Source organism: Nicotiana tomentosiformis, chromosome 7 (assembly GCF_000390325.3).
Source record: "Nicotiana tomentosiformis chromosome 7, ASM39032v3, whole genome shotgun sequence".
Classification (NCBI taxonomy): domain Eukaryota; kingdom Viridiplantae; phylum Streptophyta; class Magnoliopsida; order Solanales; family Solanaceae; genus Nicotiana; species Nicotiana tomentosiformis.
This window is the reverse complement of record NC_090818.1, coordinates 98,532,262-98,551,357: the sequence shown is the minus strand read 5'-3', so window position 1 is coordinate 98,551,357 and position 19,096 is coordinate 98,532,262. Positions and strand designations below refer to the sequence as shown.

At 37.1% G+C, this 19,096-nt stretch overlaps 1 protein-coding gene across 3 annotated transcripts in view; it reads left to right on the top strand.

Annotated features, from left to right (window-relative positions):
• The window catches only part of LOC104112568 (sister chromatid cohesion protein SCC4), a 56,543-nt gene that overhangs the window by 23,746 nt on the left and 13,701 nt on the right, over nt 1–19,096 (top strand). For 2 of the 3 annotated variants that reach the window (XR_011409878.1, XM_070181763.1), the window contains exons 5-11: nt 235–727; nt 1,658–1,696; nt 4,241–4,362; nt 11,957–12,103; nt 13,223–13,312; nt 13,389–13,513; nt 17,918–18,123. Coding sequence is in view for 2 of the 3 variants with exons in the window: in XM_070181763.1 (XP_070037864.1) it covers nt 235–727; nt 1,658–1,696; nt 4,241–4,362; nt 11,957–12,103; nt 13,223–13,312; nt 13,389–13,513; nt 17,918–18,123 (1,222 nt within the window). In the remaining variant the exon portion in view is untranslated. The remainder of the gene's footprint in view (nt 1–234; nt 728–1,657; nt 1,697–4,240; nt 4,363–11,956; nt 12,104–13,222; nt 13,313–13,388; nt 13,514–17,917; nt 18,124–19,096) is intronic. The other variant, XM_070181764.1, reaches the window with a different exon arrangement.

Sequence of the window (19,096 nt, the reverse complement as noted above, 5' to 3'; positions counted from 1 at the left end):
GTCCAGTGCTTTACTTCTTTCTCTGTGTATGTGCTGTGGAGTCCTTTTGCAGAGAATAGGAACATTTGTTCCTTTCTTTACTACAATAGCTTCACTTGTGAACATTTTTGAATCTACATATTGAATGGATTCAATACTGAGACAATTTCATACAATTCTTTTTATGAATGCTGATTTTGAAAATAGGGCTTTTGAAGTCAACTGATGTTCTATTTCTTCTTTCGAATTTAAAAGAGACAGCAATGCCTTGGTTTGCTATTTTACAACGAGCTGTTGCATGTATTTTATCTACTCCGGATATGCGACTACAAGAATGCTGCTCAACATGTTGACAAATTGGATGCTGCCATGAAGTGTGATCTACAGAGGACACAACAGATCAAGGAACTGACTAAGGAGCTTGATGCAGTCAATGGAAGTCTTTCTCGTTCTGATTTGAATTACAGAGACAGATCTTCTCTCTCTGGAAGACAAGCTCACCTTGAGGAGCAACTTAATAACTTAACAGGAAATGGCAAAGAATTTTCTGAACCGATATACTTTGGAAGTGTGAGACGGACTTGGGAAGACAAGCTTGAGTTGGCACCACCTCCTATTGATGGAGAATGGCTACCTAAAGGTGCTATTTATGCGCTGGTAGACCTTACAGTAGTTGTTTTTAACCGTCCAAAAGGACTTTTTAAGGAGTGTGTAAAGAGGATTCAGTCTGGCCTGCAAACTATTCAAGGTTGGTTCTGTGAAGCTGGGTGCATTAGGCTCTATATCTTTCACATTGTTTTACATTCAGCCTTCTGTATAGTTAGTACTTGGTTTCCTAATTTGGTCTATGGGTTTCATCACACTTGGCAGCTTTGGGTAGCAACCTTAACTTTCGGGGTAATAGATCTGTCATGCATGTTTCCATATTTGGAGGATTAAGTGATTTTTTTTCCAACCTTTATTCTTTACCATGTAACCAAACTTCGACGATGAATGCTTTTGGTCTAGCAAATCACGGGTTGGTACAATATGTCACAACTCGCCGTACTACTAAATTATACTGTCAACTTAGTGTGCTCCAAACTCTCAATTTTTGGCCAATTTTTTTTTTCTCTAAATCTTCCTTAAATCTTGAAATTGTTTGTAATTCCCATGATTCTAATTGACCATCTTAATTTCTTAAACATTGGAACTAAGTTACTTGAGGATCTTCTATAATTTAAGATAGAAACCTATCCTAGAGAAGGTATCAACAATGTTGAATCAACTGATCTAAATGAGCATTCCTCCAGCAATTACATTTTTGGTTAAGACTGCGTGAAGTGAACTCATTATTGTCCATGAACTGAAACAACTATTGTTTAAAGTTTGTTCTATAGGTTCTCTAGTCTTAGCAGTTTGTTCATGGGGTTTACTGTAAATTTTTTGTCCTTGCCCTGGGCCTAGCTAGATGTCGTATTTAGATAGGAACTGGAAATTACTATTAACCTTTCTGTTAAATTTCAATATCGTATCTTCTTGTTGGTAGAGCCTGTAAGTTTTCGTACTTGTCTTGAAATTTTGCAAAAACACACAAATCAGCCCTTAGCTCGAGAATGCGTTCTAGCAATTTATTTTTATTCCATCTGGTTTAGATTCTATTCTTATATCTGAATTCTGAATTGTTATATTCATGCAGAGGAGCTAGAAAAGCTTGGGATTAGTGATGGAGTGAGAGGTAAGCGCGCTTGTTTCTATCTTAGATGGGTTGATGTTTATCTTCCTTAAGCGATGTAGATCATTTAGATATCATCATCACTATTTTCTATCTTTGGTTTTGTTTCTCTTTTAGTTAGAAATAAAATCCTGTCTATCAATTAAGGATAATCAATCTATCTTCTAGCTAGAAAGAATGATAGTTAAAAATAAGGTCTTATTGAGCCCTATCTTTTTGGATAGAGATAGAATTATAGTATTTTCAAGAGTTTTAATATTCTAAAATCCATATCCTATAAATAGGGATTTCATGTACTTTGTTTTGATGGGACTTGATTAACATTTGCTCATTTGGTATTACAACTTCTCTGGTTATCTCTCTCTCCTTCTCTCGTTCTCTTCTCTCCCTTCTCTTCTTTCTCTCATTCCTCTCTCATTCTCCTCAATATCATTCCTTCTCCTGCCTTTTCTCCCTTCTTCTATTAATAATGCTACAACCTACAATTTGATATCAGTACGGGTGGGTGTCAATCGGTTCAATTCAGTTTTCAAATAGTTCAATTTAGTTTGTTCAGTTTTCGGTTTTTGATTAGGTGAACTGAAAACCCAACCGAAATTAATTCGGTTTTTTCGTTTTTTAAAAGGTTCGGATTGGTCGGTTTTGGGCTCGGTTCCTCGGTTTGGACAAAATAGGCTTCAGGTGTAATTCTTTTCAAAAGTTACCCTTTTCTCAAAAAAAGTGTTATATTGAACTCAAGTATCCACGCAGTGTTTTAAAAGGCGTGGGCGTAAGGCGAGGCGTTTTACATATGCCTCAGCGGGGCGTAAGCCCCATAGGTATTTAGTTTTTAATATTTTATAAAATAATATAATGACAGTAAATATTTATAAACAGGTAAAATTGCATAAATATTGAAGAAAACTATATATATGTGTGCTCCATCTCCACAAAAAACTAATCAAAACAATCTATTATACGTTACTTACAAGCACAAGTAATTTGAGTCAAAGAATAAAGTTTTCTATATGGAGGAACAAAAAGGATGAATAACCTGCAATTTGAATTTTGAATTTGCTGCTATGAAGAAAAATGTAGTTCTCTTTGTATTTGTAAAAAAAATTAAATATTCGTTGATTTTGGGAGATATTAGCAGACTAGCGGACAAGATAAAAAATTGGGAAAACCATGAATTAGGGCTTAAATCAATAAAAAGGTCTTTACTTTTAAATTTAATACTTTTGAGTTCCTTTTTAAACCTTTTGAGTAATTACCAAACTGACTTTTGAGAATTTGGGTATTATATGAAGGACTAATTCAACAAATTTTGTTTTAATTTGAAAAAGTCTCTGAGGCTTACTCCTTACTAAAAACACGCGCCCCGAACGCCCGGGCGTACGCCTCTTGAGACTTTCGCCCCACACCATCGCCCCGGGGTGTTTTTGGTACGCCTTGCCCCGGGGCTCGCCCCAGAAACGCCTTTTAAAACAGAGGTATCCAGCAATGACACAAGTAAATGAATAATGTGGACTAGCCCTTTATATTTCTATGTAAACAAATGCTGTAAAAATAAGTTGTACACTGCAAAAATAAAACAAGAATCTCAAATTTTATTGAACATGAAATTAATTAATTGTGTTTTATAAAACAATAATATGAAAAAAGAAGATTCTTTTAAGTTGAGACATACTATATTACTAATGCATAACATTTCTTCACCTTCATTCATGGAGAACTCTTCCTGCGAGTCAGAGTATCTGAGAGTATATCTTGATACATTCTTCTTGCATTAGTCCAATCTTTGTAATAGATGAGATGAAAGTTCTTCGTCATAGTCGCACATCCAAGGGATCCGACAATTTTGAAGGTTTATTTTTTGTGTTCTGGGCCGCTCCGAGCTCTCTAACCTGGGGGTTTGGCACTAGTTTTATGCGGATTCTTGGAGAGGGGAGGTCATGGAACCCTATAGAACACTAACCAACCGAGGCCCCTTAAGAAGGGGGCTGAACAGGCTTCGGGTTGTCCCTTTGCAGGTTGCTCCCATTTGACATGTATACTAGACTATCCGCTGCTAAGTTGCAAGAGTTCTAAATTGTTTAAAATCTCTAGCTTACAAATAAGACCCTCCTGTACTTTGTTTTGAGGTGACTTATATAATATTATATAGATTGATTTTATGATTATGGTTTCTTGCTCTATCTCTTTGTCCTCCCTCTTTTTCTCTCTCTTCTTTCTCTCATTTTTCTCAATCTTCTTCTCGTACTTCTCTTCGTGCTCTCTCTATTCTTCCCCGTTCTGCCATTTCTCATTCCTTCCCGGCCTTATCTCCTTCCTCTCCTTATTGGTTCTACATCATTATGATTGTATATTTTTTTAGCGTATCAATACGCATCTAACAAATAGTCCACTTCACCATGCAAAATTTCAATTTTGTGGAGAAGAAAGGGATTTCATAATATGGTCAGTGATTATTTAAATTGTTGGTACATGTGATTTCTGCAGTGTGTCATGCTATAGGTATTTTCTTACATTGCTTTACAACTGTTCTCTGCAATTTTCTTGAGCCAGAAGTAGATTTGCAACACTCTGCCATTTGGATTTCTAGTGTCTATTTGATGCTCCGAATGCACTTCCTTGAAAACAAAGTAGCAGTTGATCTTACACGTTCTGAATTTGTTGAAGCGCAAGAGGTTTGCTTTCTATCTCTGTCTATTTTGCTCATTGACATACAATATCTTAAAGCTCTCTGGAGTATTTATTAAAAAATGAAATGTAATCAGCTTACTAATTTTAATGAGGTTAATAATGTAGTAGCTTACTAAAACGTTGTACCAGTGAAAATCATGGGTTTCCACGAGTGGAGAAGAGTGGCTTTGTCAAGAATGTTGAGGGTTTAAAATGCTGGAATTAGATTAGAGTATTAGAATTGTTAAGTACGTATTTATTAGATGTTCTACACAACGGACAATATCATGTGTTTTGTGTTTAACACCTATGTAGCTGTTTTGTATTCATTAAATAATCAAATAAAAATTATATCTTCTCTTTTATTTTCTCACATATCATCTGCGATCTTGTTAGAGACTTAAGTAGTTTTCATTTGCTGGCTGCAGCCTTATACAGTATGCCCGCTTAAAGCTTTTCTGTCTTTTTTCCTCTTTTTGGTAACTCTTCTAGCGACACCACTGTCTTTTCCGTTCCAATGGCACCACGCTTTCTCGCAGTGATAATTCTGGTAGCACCACATCCAACTACCATGTCGACTAATTTAAGTAACTTCTGGTCGAAATGCTTGTGATCAAAGCTTTTCAATGTGATTCTAGCTGCTAAGACTTTTCCAGTAAGATTCAGGTGACTTAAGCTTTTCCAACAAGTTTTCAATGATACTATCCAACAGGTTCTTCGGCATCTATCATGGTTAGCATTTACTTTCAATCTTTCATAAGAAACAAGCTGAAGTTGTTTTTCCCATTTTAAGAGACAAAAAGTCAAGTGCTTTTAAGCCAAAAAACTAAAAACAAGCCAAAAGCAATAAGTTGGTTTATCCCAACTTATTTTTTTGGGTTTAAAAGCTGCTTGAGTTTGACCAAGTAATTTACCCTATTATCCCTTACATACTTTTATTATTACCAAAGTACCCTCTCTTACTAAAACCTCTAACCCGTCTCTTTTTCTTCCCATTTCTTCCTAACTGGTATCATAACCTCAGGAGTATTTTAAACTGATTAGCAATACTTGTTTCTCAACTTCAAAAACTTTCTAACTCGTTCAAATTCCATTTTTGATTCATTTGCAAAACCAAAAATGAAAGCAGAAGGCAAGAAAGTAACTTTTACGTGGTTCTTCGATTTTTAAAAGTACTTCACTTTAATTTATTTACTTTGTGGGTAATTTTATATGAATTGTTTATATAGTTTAAGTATATTTTTTAATTACAATTATTAATTAATGCTTTACCCAATAAGTACTTTATATTAATTAAAATAATCTTATCTAATCAGTATTATAACTTAAATTGAATTGATACACAAATAAATCTGCATTTGAGTTAATTTAAAATTAAAAATGCATCAATAAGCTTATTTTTAGTGTTGACAACTTTAGGGCATCTCGGTCATTTTAACAGAAAAAAGTGCTTACCAGCACTTGTTTACCAAACATTTTAATAGTTTTTTTTAGCTTAAGCACTTCTATCCAAACACGTAACTGCTTATTTGTAAAACAAGTTCAAGCACATAAAAAGTGCTTTTAAGCACTTGTGCTTAAAAGTCACTTTTTTTCAGCCAATCCAAACGGGCTCTAAGTTTTAGTGGGCATGTAAGAATATTGGAAATATTAAGTTCTGTTAGATGTTATCCCACATTGGGCTAATATCATATCTGTCTTGTGGTTAACAATCATAAATAGGTGTACTTTGTAGTCATCAAATCATCAAGTTCTCAACATATCTTCTTCTTTTCTCTTATTTTCCGGGCTTAATTGACTGTTCTTTGCGTTTCGTCTTTAACACTATTTGTTAGCCCGCTTATAAGAAACTGATGCATTTCTCTTGTTGTATTCTAACCAGCGACTGGTAACATGTAGAGGAACGGAGTTACTATAGAAGCCATTTTTCCCCTGCTCCCCTGCTTTGTGTTTCTAAGTTTCTTGCTTTTCATCCTTTTTTCTTTGAATTGGTAACTTAAAAGTACAATTGATAGCCAGCAAAGCTGAAGAAATTACACCCAAAAATGTATGCTAAGCTCATTTTACACCAAATTATGCAAAAATATACATTTATGTTTGAGGCTAACCACATTCTCCATCTTATCTTCAAAAACTCTAGCATTTTGTTCCCTCCAGATAACCCACCGGGTGACTAAGGGAATGGTGTTCCAGATTTTATAGGATGATTTAGACATACGTCTTTTCCACCAAACAAAAAGAAAATCCACAGTAGATCTTGGAGAACATTTTATGCCCAAAGTAGTAAAGAAGAAATACCATATCTGACTAGTTAATTTGCAGTGAATAAAGAGGTGATTGACATCCTCGTCCTCTACTTTATGCAGTGAACATCTTTTGCATAGAGAGATGCCTCGCTTTTGTAGATTATTAAGAGTGAGGCATTTTCTCACTGCTACAAGCCAAGAATATGATTGCCCTTTGTAGGGGGCCTTGTTCTTCCCTATAGTTTCCCACGTCCAAGGTTTAAAGAGGGAGAAGTGGATAACAAAGCAGAATAGTAGCTCCTTACTGAAAAAATACCTCTGTGGTGAGGTTTCCGGAACAGGAATCTGGTTTAGAAACCAGAGGAACACCGTTAAGGAGAAGTGACAATTGTGTGTAGTCCTCTAGTTCTCAATCGTTGAAATCTCTTCTGAAAATAACGCACCACCCTGAGTTTTGCCAGATGTGCGCAGTGGTAGAGTTAGGACATAAAGAGCATCTGTAGAGTCCAGGGTAAGTGTCCATCAGAGGCGAAGGGCCGAACCAAGTATCTTGCCAGAATCTAATTTTTCTACCATCACCAACTCTTAAAGATGATAGACCCAGAAAATATCCGTTGTTTCTGTTAGATGGTTAGTAATTGTTTAAATGAGTATAGTTCCACATGGAATAGGATTAATGTATTTGTTATAAATAGGGGTCCTTGTGTTATAGTTAAACATATCAGTAATATATTTTTTTTCTCAAATGGTATCAAAGCTATAGTGCGAAATAGTCGCTGTGTAATCTACCACCGATTCCGGGAAGAAACAGTTCACCGTGCAACTTTTCCGTTGACTGTTTGCGTCAAAGTCACTATTTATCAGTATTGTGCACAAGCCAACGTCACCACAAGGTCCATCGTAGTCTTGCGACTAAACCCTATCAAACCCCACCGGAAATCTCCTCCCCAGGCGCCCTCACGCGCCGGACAAACAGGGATTTTCCGGCGAGATATGCTACATGCGCCGGGCGCATGAGCCACCTTCCGGCCAGTTTCCGACAAAACTTCTTCGGGACAGCTTACTTGGACAGTGATTCCGAGTCCACTAGTACTATTTCCTACAGATTCCAACTTTGGAATTTTCTGGTGAGCTACAATAAATTTTCCGGCGTGAACAGTATTCTGTCCAGTTTGAGCAGTGCTTTTTGCAATTTCCTAGTTTTGTTGGGATCTTCTGAAGCTATTCTCATGACTTCTTGAAGTTGATCACGGATTTGGTCAATTAGAACTCACTTCAATCCAATAATGTCTTTCAATTTGGATGCTTTTGGTTCCAAAAACAGTGGAGTTGTAGATTCAGCCTTCATGATTACTTCTGAACCACTACTTGGGTGTTCAAATTATTTAGCTGGGCCTTCATCTGCCGAATTGTGATGTAAAGGTCAAGGTGTTCAAGATCACTTAATCAAAAAGACTAGTGAGGGAGATGAAAAGGCCAAAGCACTTTGGGAAAAGATTGATGCTCAGTTATGTAGTATTTTGTGGCAATCCATTGATTTCAAGTTGATGCCTTTGTTTCGTCCATTCCAGACATGTCATTTAGTTTGGGAAAAGGCTCGTACTTTATACACTAATGACATATCTCATTTCTATGATGTGATATCACAAATGGCAACTTTGAAGAAACAAGAATTGAATATGTCTACTTACTTGGGATAAGTATAGGCAGTCATGGAGGAATTTGAGAAGTTGATGCAAGTTCCTGCTGGTGTTTAAAAACAACAAGAGCAACGATAGAAGATGTTTCTAGTTCTTACACTCGCTGGACTTCCTAATGACCTTGATTCAGTATGCGACCGGATTTTTGCTGGTCCGACTGTCCCTACAGTTGATGAATTATTCTCTCGATTACTTCGCCTTGCTGCAGCGCCAAGTCACACAGTGATCTCATCACAGACAGCTGACTCCTCTGTTCTCGCATCCCAGACAGTGGAAAATCGGGCATCTCAGACTATGGAGAATAGACGAGGAGGAAGCCGTTTTGGAAAGTCTCGACCCAAGTATTTTTATTGTATTAAACTTGGACACACCCGTGAGGTGTGTTACTCTTTGCATGGTTGACCACCTAAAAATACTCATGTTGCTCAAACCGAGACTACAGGTAACCAGGGGGTTTCTTTATCTGAAGGGGAATATAATGAGTTCCTTTAGTATCGAGCAACTAAGTAGACACCTCCACAAGTAGCCTCTGTTGCTCAACTGATACTTCTGTTGCTGGTAATTTCTTTGCTTGTGTTTCTCACTCTACTACTCTTGGACAGTGGGTCATGGACTTAGGCGCCTCTGATCATATATCCTGGTAATAAGTCACTTTTTCAAATATTGTTTATTCACAGTATTTTCCGAATGTTACTCTAGCCAATGAAGTCCAAACAAAAGCAAAAGGAGTTGGACAAGCTAATCCTTTATCCTCTGTCACTTTAGATTTTGTCTTTTATGTCCCTGACTGTCCTTTTAGTCTTGCATCTGTTAGTCGGTTGACTCGTGCCCTCCATTGTGGTATATATTTTATTGATGCTTCTTTTGTATGCATGACCGCAGTACGGGACAGACAATTGGCACCGGGCGTGAATCACAAGGCCTTTACTACCTAAACTCACTCAATCCCTCCACAACTTGTCCAGTTACATGCCTTGGCATTTCTATTCGCATCTTTCGTAGTATAATGCCTTAATACTATCCTCTCAATTTCAGCAGTTTATGATTTCTCAGGGAATAATTCACCAGACATCTTGTACGTATACCCCTCAACAGAATGGGGTAGCAGAGAGAGAATAGGCACCTCATTGAGATTGCTCGCACACTTCTCATTGATTTACCTGAAGGAAGAGAAACAAGCTTCCAAGTACCACACGCATGTAAAGCAGACATGCAAGACTAAAAGATTAGTCAGGGACTTAAAGAACGGAATCTAGAGTGACAGAGGATAGTGGAGTAGCTTGTCCAACTCCTTTTGCTGTTGTTTGGAACTCATTGGCTAAAGTAACAGTCGGAGGATACTGTGAATAAACCACAATTGACAAAAGTGATTTATTACCAGAAATTTGATCAGAAGCACCTGGGTCCATGACCTATTGTCTAAGAATATTAGATTGTGAAACACAAGCGAAGGAAATACGAGCAACAAAAGCATTAGTCTGAGCAACGAAGGCTACTTTGGGAGATGTCTGCTTACTTGCTCGAAACCGAAGGAATTCATTACATTTTCCTACAGATAAAGAAAACCCCAAGTTAACTGCAATGTCTGTTTGAGCAACACGAACATCTTTAGGTGGTCGACCGTGCAAAGAATAGTATACGTCCTGAGTGTGTCCAAGCTTATTACAGTAACTACACTTGGGTCGAGATCTTCCAAAACGACCCACTCATCGTCGATTTTCCATAGCCTGAGATGTTTGATTTTCTTAGATGCAAGAACAGAAGAGTCAATTGTTTGTGATGAGTCACTGGGTGTTGCTGCAATGCGAAGTAATCGAGAGAATACGTCATCAACTGTAGGAACACTCGGACTAGTTAAAATCTGATCATGTACTGAATCGAGGTCATTAGGAAGTCCGACAAGTGTAAAAACTGCAAACATCTTCTGTCATTGTTCTTGTTGTTTCCCAACACTGGCAAAAAATGGCATCAGCTTCTCAATATCCTCCATAACTGCCTGTACCTGTCCCAAGTAAGTAGACATATCCAATTCTAAATTTTTTTAGGTTTGTCATCTGAGATATTACATCATAGATACGAGATATTAGTATACACAGTGTGAGCTTTTTCTCAAACTGATTAATACGTCTAGATGGACGAAACAAGAGCATCAACTTGGAATCAATGGATCGCTATAGGAGACTCCATAACTGGGCATCAATTTTCTCCCAATGCGCTTTGGCTTTTTCATCTCAATCGCTAGTCTTTTTTGTATAAGTGATCTTGAACACCTTAGACCTTGCACTACAGCTCAACCGATGAAGCCCAAGCTAAGTAGTTTGAACTTTCCATTAAAGATTCTAAAGTAATCATAAGACTTAAATCTCCAACTCCCATATTCTTGGAACTAAAAGCTTCAAGTCCAAGAGACATGGTTAGATTGAAGAGAGGTCTAAGATGCTTATTAGTAAACAAATCTTTGAGAGAAACACCAAAAACACCAAAATTCAGAGAGCTCGCCAGATTTCAACTGTAAAATCAACCGTATAGTCGGAAACATTGTTCCGGTGACTTCTGCCTCACGAAATCTAAATGGGTCAGGTTAGAAAAGACATGCGACCACCACAAAAGAAAAATTAAACTTGAAAAATGCTGGAAAAAGATCTCACGTGACGGCGCATGAAGTGTCACTCTCGCTGGTACCCTAACTGCCGGCGGTGTGTGACATTACGTATGGCGTCTTATACCGGAGCGCCTGACTGGGGTTTGGTCGCGGGTGATAGGGGAACCTTGTGGTGGTGTTGGATTTTGCACAATCCCTCAAACTGATTTCAGCGCAGTTAGCTTCGCAAGTCACCGGACAATTGCACATTGACTGCTGTTCTTCCGGGATGTCGCCGGAGTGATGCACAACAACATTTTCTTACTGATGCTTCGATATCATGTGACAAATAGCCGAAAGTTATTATTGATAATGCGTCTCAACTATATTCTTACTCCGAGCCCTATTTATACACATACTTTACATAGTATATACTACCTATTTCCAATGTGAGACTCTATATGTAATGCTATATACACTTAGAGGTCGTTTGGTAGAGTGCATTAGAAAAAATAATGCATGCATTAGTTTTGTGTATTAGTAATACCTTGTTTGGTACAGTTTTTCAACCTAATGTATAACTAATACAAGCATTAGTTATATACCCTATTTGGTATTATCCTATATATAGCTAATACATAGCAAACCGTGGTATTAGCTATACTAAAATTATTAATACAGGCATATGCTTAGTTAAAGACAAAATTGCCCCTTCAAATTTTATGCATGATTAAAATTCTTTTTACCTATTTTTCATTAATGTAAATAAAATACAGGTTGACAATTTTTTTTTTGTCACCTCGTTTTCTAATACTCCCTCCGTTTCAATTTATGTGAAACTATTTCCTTTTTAGTCCGTGCCAAAAAGAATGACCCCTTTCCTCATTTAGAAACAATTTACCTTTATGCAATGATTTATAACCACACAAAATATATGTGCCTCATTTTACACCATTTGTACATTGTACAGGAACTCGTGATTAATTGTGTTCTCACCCTTTCTTTATATAATGTGATACCATGCGTTAATTATATATGGAAAGGCTAATAGAATCTTTTTGTTTTAATTTAGGCATTGATGCAGATGAGAAATTGGTATATTCGCTTTCCAACAATTTTACAAGTTTGTGAGTGTGTTATTGAAATGCTTAGAGGACAGTATGCACATTGTGTCGGCTGCTATGATGAAGCAATTTGTCATTTCCTTGAAGCTTCAAGGGTATGTATAAATTTGAATCCATATCAAAAGAATCTTCCAGTAATTTTTGGTAAGAGTATAAATCAGCTGTGTGCTTATTATTTTTTGGGATAGAGATAAGATAGTTTCACTATTCTTATATTCCTTTTCCCTCGTGTGGATAAACTTAACCAACAACTGATTTATGGAAGACAGATTATCTTGAGTTATGCATCTGGATTTATGCTTCTTGATGCATATGGACTTCTTTGCATCGTACTGCTGTAGGACAGAAGTGTAATATCACAAAGTCTGACTGTTCGAAAACTCCATTGTAAAAGTGAAATACAGATATTATAAAGAATTTAACTGTTGCGTTTTGCTTGTGTCATATAAAAGATGATAACAAATTGCATTTTGATCATAGAGGTAACTTATAATTTAATTTGAGCTCAAAAAAATATCCTGATGAAAAAAGACCGAGCTACTGATAAAAAAGTATTTAATTTGAGCTCAATTGTGAAAAATTGCTTGTACAGTGAATGTTTAAAAAAGAAGTTTGAGAAAATGCTTGGAAGTTCTCTCGTTTTTAAAAGGTACATCTAAGGATGAAGTAGATTGAACTCCTATTAACACATAGGTGTCCGCACTAAAAGGAGATGAGGAGAAGTTGAAAGTTAATACTCTTATTTGTGCAAGGGTTTGAGGTACAAATCCTGGAGGACGTTTCTATAGGGCGTTGTCATGTTCGTCGGTCTCAACAAATTCTCTCAACCTTCAGTCTTGAATAGATACTAACCAGTGTTTGTGGAAGTTCTTGGAGAATACCACAATGTAAATGGATCAACACCGTTAAAATAAAGTTGCCTTCTTCACTTCAGCCGGTTTATTTTCTCCTTTTTTCACTTCTACCGGCTTGGTCAAAGATTCCATTTTTAGTACTTCTATTTCTATGGATAGTTCTGTATCTGCTTGATGCTTCTTTAAGAAAAAGATATGAGCATATTTCTCTCACCTTTTCCTCTGTAGGTTGGCTGCTAACTCCCATTCCTGCCCCATTTATGCTACTAAATCCATTTGGTCAACCGTAGGAAGTTTGAGAAAGAGGTTTTCTTTTTCCTTATGTCTTTCCTTTTTATGAGTATATTCTTTTCCGTGCAGCTAAGTGAGAACAAATCAATGCAAGCCATGTGTTGTGTTTATGCAGCAATCTCTTACATCTGCATGGGAGATGCTGAATCCTCGGCAAAGGTTCGCACAGTTCCTGCTATTATGGAGATACTTTTTTTTTTAACTCTGTTTGCTGAGAACTTTTGTTCTGCAATAGGCCCTTGATATGATTGGACCAGTTTTAGGAGTGATGGATTCTTTCACCGGAGTGCGAGAGAAAACGAGTGTCCTTCTTGCTCATGGGTTTCTGCTGATGAGGCAGCAAAATCTACAAGAAGCAAGGTAGATCTCTTAACCAAAAATGTTCATTTTGGTGATTCTTGTGTTTTGATTTGGATTTTTGAGTTCAGGCTATTTCATGGAAACCAAGCCATGTTCTATTTCTCTGCAATGGTATGCTTAAGTACCGTACAAAAGCTCAGTAATGACTACTAGCCTTTTTTATAAGATAAAATAATTTTATTAATAATGTCTCCCATATACAAGTGGTATGCCAAAAAGTAGAGAATACACAACATAATATGATTCTCTATGAACGAAAGCCGATCTTCTTTTTTCTTTTTTGTCGAAAAAGAAAAACAAATTATTCAACCAAGTATAACTATGTACAACTTCTAGCTCTTTTGGACTCTCAAGCTAGTTCCTCATATCTGTGAGAATTAATAAATCGGAAAATTATATTATTGATGTACATTAACTATGATACAAGTACCCCTATTTGTAATAGTATACAATACTTACACTACTCCTATTCCATTTAGGACTATGCTTATTTACATAACAACTAACTAACACTCCTCCTCAAGCCGGTGCATACAAATCATATGTATCGAGCTTGTTATATATATAACTAATACGAGGACCAGTGAGGGACTTGGTGAACATATTTGCAAGCTGATCGTTCGACTTCACAAACTTTGTAGCAGTATCTCCTAAGAGTATCTTTTCTCTGACGAAGTGACAGTCAATCTCAATGTGTTTAGTTCTCTCATGGAACATCGGATTTGATGCAATATGAAGGGCAACTTGATTATCGCACACAAGTTGCATCTGGTTGATTTCACCAAATTTAACTCCTTGAGCAGTTGTTTGATCCAAACTAGCTCACATGTTGCCATAGCCATTGCTCGATATTCTACTTCTGCACTAGACCGAGCAACTACATTCTGTTTCTTGCTCTTCCAAGACACTAAATTGCCTCCTACTAAAACACAATATCCAGACGCAAAACGTCAATCAGAAGGTAATCTTGCCCAATCAACATTTGAATATTCAACAATCTGCCCATGGCCTCGATATTCAAACAATAACCCTTTGCCTGGAGCCGATTTTATATATCGAAGAATGCGGACAACTGCATCCCAATGCCCATCACAAGGTGAATCCATAAACTGACTTACAACACTCATAGGAAAGGAAATGTTAAGTCTAGTCACTGTGAGATAATTTAATTTACCAACCAACCGCCTATATCGTGCAGGATCGCTAAGCGGCCCCCCTTTCTTGGCAGAAGTTTATAATTCGGATCCATCGGAGTGTCAACAGGTCTACAGCTTGCCATTTCTGTCTCCTCAAAAATGTCTAAGGCATACTTCCGTTGTGAGATCACAATGCCTTAGCTAGACTAAGCGACCTCAATACCCAGAAAATACTTTAATCTGCCCAAATCCTTAGTATGAAAGTGTTGCAAGAGATGTTGCTTCAATTTAGTAATATCATCCTGATCATTGCCGGTAATAACAATATCGTCAACATAGACCACCCGATAAATATAGAGACAATGCCGATAAAACACAGAGTGATCAGCTTCACTACGGGTCATGCTAAACTCCTGGATAACTGTGCTGAACTTACCAAACCAGGCTCGAGGAGACTACTTTAGACCATAAAGTGGGCGCAAGCGACATACAAGGCCACGAGACTCCCCCTGAGCAACAAAACCAGGTGGTTGCTCCATATAAACTTCATCCTCAAGGTCACTATGAAGAAAAGCATTTTTAATGTCCAGCTGATAGAGAGGCCCATGGCGAACAACAACCATGGATAGAAAAAGGCGGACTGATGCTATTTTAGCCACGGGAGAGAAAGTATCATTGTAATCGAGCCCAAATATCTAAGTATATCCTTTGGCACCAAGACGGGCCTTAAGTCGATCAACTTGGCCATCCGGACCAACTTTGACTGCATAAACCCAACGACAACCAACAGAAAGTCTCACTTACCTCGAAATCGGCAAGTCCCCCCAAGCACTCAAATCCCAAATCACCTCCCAAATAGCCCCCAATGAAGTCAATGGTCAAAGTCAACTCCGATCAAACCTCGAAACCATATATAGAATCGGATTATCTATTGGCTCATGATTTCATAAATGTTATTAGATTCTTTTTTTTTAAACGGTAAATGTTATTAGATTATTAATCAGAGTCCAATCACCCACTCAAATCCTCAATTTACTAATTTAGAAAACTAAGTTTCAAATCCCCAATTTCTCCTCTTAAATCACATGTTTCTATGGTTAAAATTCAACCAAATTCGAAACGATGTTTTAAAAGATATTTTTGGGGTGAGCCTCGGGGCGGGGCGTAGTAAAAACGCATTGGGGCGATCCAAGGGGAGAGGGGGTAAAAGTATCCTGAGACGTAAGCCCCATTATTCTGGGCGTATGCTTAGGCGTTGACCGAGTTTTTCATTTGGGGCGTAAGACCAGAAAACCTTTCCAAATTAAGATCAAAATTGCTAAAATAATCTTTATTTTAATACCAAAAAACACAAAATTCAATTTGTTATTACATGCTAAAAAGTTGAAAACTTACGGGTCAAAAGATACTTTATTCCTGGTCTTAATTTTTATTCCTTCTCTTTGTCTTCTATCGGTTGATGAAAAAATTTTCAATTTGCAAACTATAAAACAAACACGCATCATCCTTCATGATTTGCTCTGGTTCAATGCTTCTTATTGTAGGTTCCTTCTTTGCTTTTCTTTCTTTTCAAGTTGCTTTGCTCTTTTAAGTTAGCTTATGAATTTCTATTCAATTTTTTTCGAAGTCTGATATTTTTTTATGAAGCAGTTTTGGATTAGTTTTTTTTATCAATTGCTGATTCGAATTAGCATTTTAAGATGCAGTAGTTCTATCACTTATTTTAAATTTTCTTGAAATTTCTAAAAATTCCTTTGTAATTTTACCTTATTTTAATATTTATTTTTATTATATTAATTTATAAAATATTAATAATTAAAGACTCATGGTGCTTACACCCAGTGCTTCGAGGCTTACACCTCGCACCATATCACATACAATGCCTCGCCTCCCAGCCACGCTTTTTAAAACACTGATTCGAATACAATCATCAATGGATGTTACAGAATCATTACCTTAGATTAGGGTTGAAATCAGTCCAAGAAAAATCACTCACAAGCTCTCCTTTTCCGAAAATGGCATAAAATTGGGATTTGAAATTTCCACTATTCAATTTATACTGTTCTGATCTGGTCTTCTCCCTGATCGTGGAATACCTCGTGCGATCGCAAGGGTCAAACTCCTCGTCACCCCAGGTTTTTGTTTTTTGGATCACAGACCACAACTTGCATTTGCGAAGGTCAAAATCATTGACCCTCGGGGTTCGCATCAGATCTCACGCGACTTAGAAGGCTTCTCAGCCTGGCCAGCAACCCCTAATTTGCTCTTTGCGTTGTTCCTGAAAATGACATAAAATTGAGATTTGAAACTTCCACTGTTCAATTTATATTGTTTTAGTCTTCTGCGATCTAAGGCTTCTCAGCCTGGCCAGCAACCCCTAATTTGCTCTTTGCGTTGTTCCTGAAAATGACATAAAATTGAGATTTGAAACTTCCACTGTTCAATTTATATTGTTTTAGTCTTCTCCTTGATCGCAGAATACCTAAAGCGATCACGACAGTCAAACTCTTGGTTAACCTAGGTTTTTCTTTTTCGCACGGGCCACAGCTCATGTTCGCTAAGGTCAAAATCATTGACCCTCCGCGTTCGCAGCAGGTCTCACATGACCGTGAAGGCTTCTCAGCCTGGCCAACCACCCCCAATTTGCTTTTTGTGATCGCGACCACTTGGTCCACCATCACATGCACCAGAGATTTCAGCTGCTGTTTTTGATTCCCAACTTTTCCGAAACAACCCCGAGCCCGGTCTCACCCAGAGGCCAGAACCCTTCCAAGAAGTCAAAAACAGTTATATCAACTTGTAGACATGCTCGAAACACAAATTGGAATGCTAATACTAAAAAAGAGGGGTCGGATTGTACTATCTATGTAATTGCACCACATATCGTCCTTTAATATTTCTATATTTTTTACAGTATTCTCTTGTAACTCATTTGTATCAAGTTTCATACCAAGTTAAGTATCAAGTTAGTGAGAAGACATTTAGCTCTATAAAACTCTCTTCCCCTCAAGATTTTTCACTCTCCTATAGGAGTACCTAGTGCTTATAGGAGCCATTTTAACCTATCCAGAATTTTTGTATGTTAGTAGAAAATTTAGAGAACCCTTAGTGTTAGAAAATTCAAAATTATTCAATATTAGAGTACAATCTGTCTGAATAGAGTGAAAAGGTATTGTGGATTCGTATGCCCAACTAGCTTTGTATTGAAGCGCAATAGTCGTAGTAGTTGCTGTTGTTCTATTCTTATTGCTTTGTTACCTTACTGCAGAAATCGACTTGCGTTTGGCTTGCAGACAACACATAATACTTTGGGAAATTTGCAACTTGTTTCACAATATTTGACTGTTTTGGGGAATTTAGCACTTGCCCTCACTGACACTGTACAAGCTAGGGAGATTTTGAGGTCCTCTCTTACATTAGCGAAGAAGCTTAATGATATTCCAACTCAGATCTGGGTACTATCGAATTTGACAGGTTTCACACTCTTGATTATTTATTTCATGTGACCTACTTTTTCTGTTGGATAAGGGTAGTCACCTGTGGATATCTAGTGCTTTGTTCTGGTTAAATGATTCTTTTGAATGGCCAAAACAACAGAGTTCATGGTATCCTTAATATGCTACAAAATACGTTGTGTGTGTGTGTGCGTGCCTATTTATGTGTGTAGTTCAGTGAACATAGTTCTATATTTCTAAGAGTAAAGTTTTCCTCTTGATGCAACTTTTTGTCTTCACCCTGTTTATTGAGCTTTCTTTTTCCTCCTAGCTAGAAGAGATATGCATACCGAGATTTTTTTTTTTTGAGTTTCCTTTCTTACTACGTTTTCCTTTTCAGATGTACACAACCTCCTTTTCCTCTTCGTGTAGTCAAGGGTAGGAAGTAAATGAGCACGTGACAGAGCCGCCCGGGGTAGGGCAAGCCTTAACCCACTAAAGTTTTAACCCGCCTTTCCTTGCCTCGCTTAGCATTTTTTGATGATTTTCCCTGACCCGCCTTGCCCCATTTGTGTTTCTTTCATTTTTACTTCTAATTTTTCACTTTGCAGTATTCTATTAAGTTTTTTTTAGAATTTTTATTTGAACTTTGAGTAGACAAAGTCTTGCTAATATGTTCCCGTTTTCATATTTGATTCATGCTTGTTGATACTTATGTTCATTTTGGCCTCTTCAACTCAACCAGTGAAAGGAAAGATCCAGTAGAAATTGTATGCTGATTGTTTTGAAGTTAAATTTTCGGTGTTTAAGTGAAATAATTCAATATAATTTAAAAATTCTCAATCATTTCATGTAATCAACCATGATTTGCTTTTGCTATGAGTAATTTTTTGTTGTTTCTAACTTCTAAGATACACACCCGCTTCTCCTTACTGGTCACTCACGATTTTTGTACTTTGTTTTATGAAGTTGTTCGATCCCCAATATTAGGTTCAATTGCACCATTTTATTAA